Below are 10,557 nucleotides of genomic sequence, written 5' to 3' on the forward strand. Positions count from 1 at the left end.
AGAAAATCCGTGGAGTACGGCGGGAAGGAAACTCCTTGGCCGGGCTCACGCGATGCTGACTCTGAGGGTTCGGAGCCAGTGTCCGGAGAAGAGTCCGGCTTCATGACAGTCGCCAGCGACACCACTTCCTCCGGCTCCCCCGTACTGGGCCTAGTGGCCGCAGATAGTCCGGCGGGCTGAGTAATCCCGTCTTCGGACCTGGCGATGCGCTCCGGATCTAAGGCCGGAGCGGAGGTTGGGGTCGTGAACCCTTGGAAGATCAAGTCTCCTCGGATCAGCGCCATAGTCTAGATTTCCAAAACTAATCTGGTGACCTGGGGCGTAGCTGTCGATCTGCTCTAGATGGCCAAGCGAGTTGGCCCGCAGTGCGAAGCCGCCGAACACAAAGATCTGGCCGGGGAGGAAAACCTCCCCCAGGGCAGCATTGTTGTATATGACTGGTGGAGCCATCGAACCTTCTAATGACGACGCAGCGGAACTATCAATGAAAGCACAAATGTCGGTGTCAAAACCGGCGGATCTCGGGTAGGGGGTCCCGAACTGTGCGTCTAAGGTCGATGGTAATAGGAGACGGGGGACACGATGTTTACCCAGGTTCGGGCCCTCTTGATGGAGGTAATACCCTACTTCCTGCTTGATTGATCTTGATGAATATGAGGATTACAAGAGTTGATCTACCACGAGATCGTAATGGCTAAACCTAGATGTCTAGCCTGTATGATTGTGATTATGACTGCCTCTACGGACTAAACCCTCCAGTTTATATAGACACCGGAGGGGCTTAGGGTTGTACCGAGTCGGTTTACAAAGGAAGAAATCTACATATCCGAACGCCAAACTTGCCATCCATGCAAAGGAGAGTCCCATCCGGACACGGGAAGAAATCTTCTGTCTTGTATCTTCTTAGTCCATTAGTCCGGCCCGTGTTACATAGTCCGGACGCCCGAGGACCCCTTAATCCAGGACTCCCTCACCCACCCCGCGCGACGAGAGGAGGCGGCGCCCAGGAAGCACCCGCCAGCGCTTCTACTCCTCGTCGGCCCTTCTTCTCTTCCCCGCCGTCGGTCCTCTTATCCTTCTGACAGATCTCCTCCTCGTCCCCACCGCATCTCCTTTGGCCATGGCCGCCACGGCTTGGCCCTCCCCGCCTTGCCTCTGTTCGCGTCAGAGCCGTTGATGGCACGACCTTTAGCTCAAATCGTAGTTGGTAGACTAGGATGTTTAGTTGTTGTAATAGTAAAAAAACAGAAAATAAAAATGCTGCATCAGTTGCACGTAGCACCAAATTCTCTTGTGGTTGTTATCTCCTGTGTTCGAGCGACGAGAGAAGGTAGCTAGCTGCAACAACACAAGGCACGTAAGGATATTATTCAAAGAGAAAGAGATGCTTTGGGTGATTGTCGATTTCTGTTGCTACTGAATTTTATTCAGTGGAAGATGGGTATTACTCAGGATATCATTTAGAGAGAGACGAGACACATGTCGTCATGCATTTATCAAATATTCTTTTTAATTTTTACTGTTATACAACCATTTGATTATAGTCACACATTGTACAAATTTTAATTTGATACATATAGAACAAAACATTATGCCATAGTTTGCCATCCAAGCAAGATTTGATATTGAAACCTCATTGAGATTCCATCAACCAATTCTATGAGCATCCAAACAAGCGAATTCATATTCGTATCTACTATAGTTTTCTCACCAAATTGATATTGAAACAAATTCAATACAGACAACCAAACGCAACTTAAAATTCTTTGGTTCAACTCACATTCATTTCAGTACCAATCCGATCCGATCCCGTTTACGCGAAACTCCTTCGCGTTCCCGCTGTCCCCCCTCCCCGGGAAAATATCTGGTGCTCCGGGAGCACCTAAGAGCTTAGGTGCTCCCGTGTGACCTCAGCCGTTGGATCTCAAATCCAACAGCTCCTGTGAGATGACGAACATTTTTACAAAAAAAACCCTCGTAGAATCTGAAAAATGAACATAAGTATAATAGCTATAGCAGCTTCTCATACGCCGTTGGATCTGAGATCCGATGGCTCAAAAGCCCGTATCATGGGAGCACCTATGCTCCCGTATCACAGGATACTCTCCCCCCCTCCCCACTGCCGCACCAACACGCCAGTCTCGGCGACGCCAAACCCTCGCCCGCTCTCCAGAAACCCCCCTATGGCCGCCACCGGCGCTGCCGCGCCCGCGCCCGCGGCCGTGCAGCCGCCGCGGCAGTTCAAGCTCGACCCGCAGAGCGAGCTCCGCGTGGAGGTGCTCCCGGACGCGACCCTCCGCGTGCGCCTCGTCTCCGGCACGGCGGAGATCTTCGGCACCGAGCTCCCGCCCGAGGGCTGGCTCACCATCCCGCCCCGCTCCAAGATCGCCGTACCGTGCTTTCCCCATCCCCCGCCTAAACCCGCCTTGCCCAGCTTGCTGCTACCGCCGGCACACAGTTCTGACCTGCTGTTCCTGTTCCCACGATTTAGATTTTCACGTGGCACGGCGCGACGGTGGAGCTGGACGGGGTCAGCGAGAGCGAGTACACGTCCGACGAGGTGGGGCGGCGGCCGGTTTCCTTCATCTGCCAAAACATCTTCGTTTTCGTTGTGCTCTGTCCGTTCCTGAATGTGCTGTAGTGGTGACGTGATTCTGCTTCAACTGTAGACGCCGATGGTGATTTATGTCAACACGCATGCGATTCTCGATGCACGGAGGGCGAGGGCGAGGGCAGCGCAGGGAGGCGACTTGGAGGCCTCACAGGTGACTACTCTCTGTTTCATTCATTGTGGAACATTGTGAAGAAGGCTGTAACGAATTATGCTTTGGACTGAGTCAGTGAACTTGTCAACTCTTGGTTGTCTAGGGACCTAGAGTGATTGTTGTGGGGCCAACTGATTCTGGAAAAAGCACTCTGTGCAAAATGCTCCTTAGCTGGGCTGCCAAACTGGGATGGAAGCCTACATATGTGGATTTAGATATTGGCCAGGGTTCCATAACCATACCTGGATGTATTTCTGCTACACCAATAGAGAAACCCATAGATATAGTTGATGGGATTCCTTTGGAGATGCCGCTTGCATACTTTTATGGCCATCCAAATCCAAGGTAACTTTCCAGTTTACTCTCTTGGTGGTTCTAGCCACTGCTCTGTGTGGCTCCTTTTCTTTTCTGCTGATTCGGTGCCTCAGTTTTCTACTTTTCTTTATGTTGACAACAGTATTAATCCAGATGTTTACAAAGCGCTCATGAGAGAGCTAGCTCAAACATTAGAGACACAGTTCTCTGGGAATGCTGAATCTAGGGCGGCCGGTATGGTTATTAACACAATGGGGTGGGTTGAAGGCCTTGGCTATGAGGTAATTATTTGCTTAAACATAATTAGCTATTTGAATAAGCATGTTAATCGCTAATAGTGTATGCTAACACAGGATAAATGATGTGCAGTTACTTCTTAATGCAATTGACATCTTCAAGGCTAATGTAGTGCTGGTATTGGGACAGGCAAGTGCTACATTGCTATGTTCAGTCTGTACTAGTTTATCCAGTGTTGCTTCACAACGGACACGTGATATAGTTCTGTAGATAACTCAACATTTATTTCATACTCGACAACTCTTTCTATTCAAGATTACTCTATGTTATGTTTCATTTTTATGATAATAATGTTTCATAGCATCCAACTGATGGTACTCAGAGATCTTAAGCATGTAAGTATAAGACATTTGTTTAACGCTGCAGATTAATTAGATCATAACCCACACTTTACTTCCCCATTTAATAATCCCCCCCCCCCCCCCCCCCCCCCCCTGGTCCAGTTAATCTGCCCCCATTGAGACATTCATGGGGCAAATCATCCCTAGTAAACTGTGACAAATAGTAGAAATATCGGCAGTGGTAACTGGTAAGAGCAGTTAATCTGCCCTCTGGTTTAAATGATAATCAGCATCAGTATGTAGCACAAATATATTAATGCATAAAACGATTCTCGCTGAAGTTTATTACATATTTAATTTGAACAAATAGAATATAGGTTGGTAAGAAGCTCAACAGCTGAAAAATAGTGAAGATTATCATTCCAACTCCTAATTCTGCCAAATACAGCTCGAAGAGGTGCTTGCTAGATCAAAATTTGTTTTATAAACACAAAGCCACATGGATGCAAAACTGCTGATACTATAAAAGATGAACCGGCCGTTTGTTAGGATTAGTTTTCATACAGTAATAATAATGCTGGTGTGCTTGTCGTTGTCCTTGTTGTCATGTTTGCCTTGAAATGTGGAGTCATGGATAAACATGTGATCAAATGATCCTGAAGCTTGGAATGATCTGACTTGTCTGCTGCAGGAGAAGCTCTGGAAGATGTTAAAAGATGCAGTACAAAGTAAGCCCAATATCGATGTCGTAAAACTTCATAAATCGGAGGGTGTTGTCCTAAGGAATTCAAAATATCGTCAAAAGACTAGGAGCTTTCGTATCAAGGTAAATTTTGTTTGTCTGGGCCCCTCAGTGTTTTGATTTTGGTGTTCGTAAGGATCCCTAGTGCTTAAAAGATACATTTCACTTTAGTATTTGTTTGGTTAATAACCTTTTTTTACTGCAAGGCTTATCATCAAATTAGTTCTATAGAAAATTGAGTTTATCCATCCTTGCACTATGTCCCTTTATGCCCAATTGTGATTTTGTTCTTGCAGTCGTAGTTGGCATTTTTTTTTTCTCTTAATCCGTCTCAGGCTAAATCCTATTCCTGTCTGCAGGAGTACTTTTATGGGATTGCAAACGATCTGGCACCACATTCAAATGTAGTCAACTTTAGTGATGTTTCTGTTTTCAGAATTGGTAGTGGACATCAAGCTCCACGGTCAGCTTTACCAATTGGTGCAGAGCCTGTGGCAGATCCCACTCGGCTTGTTGCTGTCAACATCAGCACTGATATGGTCCACACAGTGCTTGCTGTTTCTTATGCGAAGGAACCTGATGAAATAATTTCGAGGTAATACCAACTGTTGTTTCCAAGATAGTGGTTAAGTGTTACAGCCACGGAAAGGTGGCAAGGTCGGGTTCTGCATGGGCCAAGCTACGTGAGACACATGCCTGAACTCAAGATGCTGCCCGCCGCCCGCCCATGAAAAAATCCCATATGAGCGGAAAATCATGCCGAAGTCTAAACCCGATGAGTACCCATTGGAACACAGCAAATAATCACAATAAGCAAATAATATCATGGGAAATAACTAAATAAGAAATGAACTCAGCAATTCAAGTATACAAGTTTACAGTTTCTCTCACAAACTGACATCTCCAAAGGCACATGTCATATGGAATAAATTCATTTTTTAATTAGTAAAGAAATATAAGGCTCTCATATTTCTTTACAGAGGGGGTCTAAACGCCCTTATATTTCTTTACAGAGGGAGTAATATTAATTGGGTGACCTTTGGACAAAAAATTATACGCATACCCGGTCCATTCCTAATCGGGTTACCCATGGGTCTTGCTACCATTGGAGATAAAAATTGAAAGCTACCCATATTTTAGCCATGGTGGCTATGGACTAGGGCTATAACTACACAAGCAAGGACTGATGCAAAAGTAGCCCCGACTAGAAGTAGATCACCAGTGTCAAACGCTACTCAACCTAAGCCTGACAGCAAATTGTTCATTTGCTTGTCTTACAAGTTTCTAAGCGCTATGATATTTTCAGTTTCATAGTTATAGAGGATAGTTAATTATTTATTCATCTAGTGACTCATTTGATTCTCATGCGAGCTTTTCAAGTAGTTCAATCAGTGGCAAACTGGCAACTGTTACTGTCCTAGGAGAAGTTGGTAGGTGCACAGTTGTTTTTGTTGTTTGACATTAGATATACTATAGATTAGAACTTTTTTACTTTGTGTCGTGTGTGCGTTTTCCGACTGCAACAGATATATATAGCATAACAAATCGTTTTATGTCTTCATTCTCATTAGGCAAAACTGTCAAGAGTTTGTGTTCCCCTTTTTTTGCTAACACCTAGATTGAAATTCTGTGCAGCAACGTTGCCGGATTCATCCATGTCACAGATGTTGACATCCAAAGGTACACTAACACCACGAAACCAACTTGTGGCCCTGCCTGAAGTTTCACCTGGGACCTAACATTCTGCATGCATTCCAGGAAGAAGCTGACGTACATCGCGCCTTGCCCAGGAGACCTGCCAAGCAGGCTGTTAATCGCGAGCTCCCTGACATGGTACGAGCAGGCTTGACCCGGTTCGAGGTTGGACATTGTAGGTAGGTAACCAGATGGCTGATGACATGTTGTAACGCCGAAATGGATACTCTGTGCATTTGATAACTGGAACACTGCTGGTAAAGCTGAAAAGCTGAATGGGTTGGACGATATCTCAGGCATCTTGCTGCGAAGCTTTCTGCTGACTTGCTTATGCTTTCTATGCTGCTGTGGCGGCGAAGATACAAATAGTTAGGTCAATGAAAGATTGGTGTGCTCTTTTGTACGCTGTTGGGAACTAAGATATACTAGAAGACGAGTCCTTTGGCCTCTTCTCAACTGTATCCAGATATAAACATCGGAACTAGTTATTACTAGAAGAACGTCCGTGCGTTGCAATGGGGCCACATTAACTTTAAGAGTTCAATATTAATATTCTCGTACATATAAGTGACATTGGTGACCTTTTTTACCATCAAAATCCTCATACACACTCTCCCTCCCTCTTCCTTCCTCTCCCTCCCTCTCTCTAACGCACACACATATCCATCTTATTGGGTATGGGACCATAATTCATTTATTTCACACACCCGCTAGTGCATAACAATATGAATTATGTGTATTATATTTGCCATCATAATTGAGGGAATTAATTTCATGTAAATCGGCCAGCCACAACTCCAAAAATACGCGGAGGAGGTGGCCTGGGTCGGCTTCGACACTGTCCGGCGCGGGCCACGGGCTCGCTTCCAAGTGCGTCTGCGCGCCGGCCACCCACGCCAGGTCCTTCAAGTGCCGCTTCCACCACACCAACTCCCAGGGCCACGGCCACGGCCAGGGAAGCCGCCCTTCTTCGCCCCCTTCACCGGCCGCGGCACCCGGCCTCGCCGTCCTCGTCCTCCGGCACCGTCGCGACCCAGTGACGCAGCCCAAGCATCGGCCTCGAGAATCAAGAACGCTCGACAACGGAGAGGAAAGGGAAGATCATATACATGTAATAAGAAAGGGAGTTTATTTATTGCTCCCTCAATATATTGTTTCATTTGTTTGGAGATTGATTACCATCCGTGAGTTAAGGTAAGGTTAATGTGATTGAGCGATTTTTCTGAAAATCAATTATTTGTTTTCTAATTAATGTGATCGAGTGATTTAAGGTAAGGTTAATTAATTTAGATTTGATCTTTAGAGATTGTTCGTGATTGATTCTACATTACTAAATAAATTGCGCCAGTATGAAAAGTTCTGATCTGTTTAGATGTCTTTCGTTGTGTGAGAGGGTGACGCGAAAATAAACCGATGAAGTGGGGGGAGGGGACGAAAAAAAAATCTACGAAAAAAACCAGCAAAGGTGGAAGAAGGTAAAAAAAACCATGGGAGGTGGGAGAAAAAAAACCTGAAAGCGAGACTATCAACTACTTCATTAGGAGTAGAGATATATACTCCCTTCATTCCAAAAAGTCTCAACTTTGTACTAACTTTAATACAAAGTTATACTAAGCTTGAGACACTTATTTTTAGACGAAGGGAGTATATATATAGCCAACATAAAGCGAGCAAACATAATCTGAAGATTTCCAGCAATTTGTATCAGAGGAAACATCATCAATATGACAAGTAAACACATCTGCATTGAATTAACATGTGTGTGGACATTAAGCATCCAATTTACAGATATTAGTGTTGGATTTATAGATGATACAGGCACTGGCTTTTGCAGCGCTGGCCACTAACTACAGCCGATCAACAACTAAAAAAAACCTAGAGCCGATCAAGACAGGGAATAGAGCGACATGGCTAGACCAAACTTAAATAGACTTGAGATCGATTCTGATTGCATGGAGGTTAAGGTAATTAACTTCATCAAGGAGGCAGGCAGCTGCTATTTGCCAAGAAAAATGCACGCTTTTATGTCGTGATTTTACTAGGGTTTGCTTTGAGCATTGTCCTGGGGAGGTATCTAATATGGCTGCAGATACTTTATCTACTACTTCCTTTGTTCCTAAATATTTGTCTTGCTAGAGATTTTAACAAATGACTACATATAAAGTAAAATGAGTGAATCTATACTCTAAACTATGTCTATATACATCTATATATGGTAGTCCATTTGAAATCTCTAAAAGACAAATATTTAGGAGCGGAGGGAGTAGACAGATAGCTGGTCCCCTCAACGCTTGCATGAGGACCCCGTGTGCTTAATTTCTATATTAGCTTAAATATAAACCACCATCAAGGCTTTACCTCTAAAAAAGATTAAATATATTCATATCCAAACAAAACATGTACACTACTTTGGTGTATATTAATGATCAAAGTTGTGCATCAAATTATCGTGTAAAATCAAGCGTGCCTTACATTTTGAGAAGATTGGAGTACTTTCTTTGCATGAAAGATATATGGCAATATTTATTTGTCATGTGTCACGACTCATGAGTCCATTATACTGCATGTCATGTTGTTAGGGGCAAAAGGTCAAAAACTGGACATTTTATATTGCGACACCTAAACACTTACCCCCCCCCCCCCCCCCCCGGCGTCACCCTCCCCATGGGCGACTCAGGAGGCGACGTGACCCCATCGAGCGCCCCCTACCCTCCACCTTCCCCTCCCCTTGCCGTCGTCGGTGCCTCCCGTCGAGCAAAGCCCGAGCGGATCCGGCGACGGCGGGACCTTGCTCCGCGGCGGCTTCCCTCTCGAGCGTGGTGGCTCGACGAGGCTGGTGATGAGTTCTATGTTTACACTCATTCACCCTTTGTTTAAACCGATATATTTCATTACAACTAAGATATTTGCTCCGATATTGCTACTAATGACTAATGAATGCAAATGATTCCACAAATCCTCTCTTTGATGTGTTTCCACAAGAAATTGGCTAAAAAGGGAAGAAATCGCATGTGAACATGGAAAGGAAGGGAAATGAAGATAGAAGAAATAAAGAGGAGGCGCACCAGAAGCCACAGGGCAAAAGACGACATTTCATACGACTGCAAGCGCCCGTATGACTTCCCGTATGGCGTGGTTTTCGAGGCTCCTCGTCCACGTGAACAACTTTTATAAAGGGGACCATGCCGAAATGTCAACATAACATCCACGAACGAAGTCAGAACAGAGCCATCTTCATCCCCTTCATCAACCCTAGCCGCCGCCATTTCCATCTCCATAGCCGCCATCACCACCATAGTGCTTCCTCATCTAGCTCATATTTATAATCGTGCATCGCACAAGGCATCCGTTGTAAGACCTATTATCAATCGATCTATCTCCAAGATGTGTTCTTCAACATGTTCTTCATGCGATCTGATCTTCAGGTGTGAGTAGTTCGGTAAGGTATGGGTTGAGGCATAGGCCGTGCAACCCTCTGTATTTGTTGTAGGGATCAAACGAAGGACTTAGAATTAACATTCCATATGTATGAAATAAAATTATTCCGTAGATGTCTCTTGTCTTGTCCGCGATCTTCATTCCTATAGGTACCCAGAATCATGAAGATTGAGCCATGGAAAGGCTAAGGGCAAGGAGAACGTGAAGTGTTATTTTGAAGACCAGTGACAAAAGGGTTTAGTACGGTAACACGAATCCAATCCTTAGGGGTTCATGAGGTGTAGTCATTAAACGCCCAAAGCGCTTGTCTGGTTATTATAATCTAAATTATAGAGGCAACCCCGCGCGACGGATAGGGCCTTTTGAAAGGATCGAGAAGAGGTGTCTAGAGGGGCGGTGATTAGACCCTCAACAAAGAAAAGTAGCAATACATTTCAAGCACGCATGGCAAGAGTATATGAGCAGCTGAAAGTAAAGCATGCAAGTTGCAAGAAAGTAAAGGGATGGGATTGGAGTATGCAAACGCAATTGGAGACACGGAGATTTTTGGCGTGGTTCCGATAGGTGCTATCGTACATCCACGTTGGTGGAGACTTCAACCCACGAAGGGTAACGGTTGCACGAGTTCACGGAGGGCTCCACCCAAGAAGGGTCCACGAAGAAGCAACCTTGTCTATCCCACCATGGCCATCGCCCACGAAGGACTTGCCTCACTTGGGTAGATCTTCACGAAGTAGGCGATCTCCTTGCCCTTACAAACTCCTTGGTTCAACTCCACAATCTTGACGGAGGCTCCCAAGTGACACCTAACCAATCTAGGAGACACCACTCTCCAAAAGGTAATAGATGGTGTGTTGTTGATGAACTCCTTGCTCTTGTGCTTCAAATGATAGTCTCCCCAACACTCAACTCTCTCTCACAGATTTGGATATGATGGAAAGATGATTTGAGTGGAAAGCAACTTGGGGAAGGTCAGAGATAAAGATTCTTGTGGTTGGATTGGAATATCTTGGTCTCAACACAT

The 10,557-nt window shown here is 45.1% G+C and overlaps 1 protein-coding gene across 1 annotated transcript; it reads left to right on the forward strand.

Moving 5' to 3' along the window:
- Window positions 1-2,087: 2,087 nt before the first annotated feature.
- Window positions 2,088-6,625, forward strand: LOC109748167 (protein CLP1 homolog). The gene is made up of 10 exons (XM_020307204.4): window positions 2,088-2,390; window positions 2,492-2,560; window positions 2,670-2,765; window positions 2,869-3,110; window positions 3,223-3,361; window positions 3,450-3,506; window positions 4,350-4,484; window positions 4,760-4,995; window positions 6,036-6,080; window positions 6,159-6,625. The coding sequence occupies exons 1-10, from the start codon at window positions 2,184-2,186 to the stop codon at window positions 6,247-6,249; spliced, it is 1,317 nt and encodes a 438-aa protein (XP_020162793.3). The 5' UTR covers window positions 2,088-2,183; the 3' UTR covers window positions 6,250-6,625.
- Window positions 6,626-10,557: the final 3,932 nt, after the last annotated feature.

Source organism: Aegilops tauschii, chromosome 6 (assembly GCF_002575655.3).
Source record: "Aegilops tauschii subsp. strangulata cultivar AL8/78 chromosome 6, Aet v6.0, whole genome shotgun sequence".
Classification (NCBI taxonomy): Eukaryota; Viridiplantae; Streptophyta; class Magnoliopsida; order Poales; family Poaceae; genus Aegilops; species Aegilops tauschii.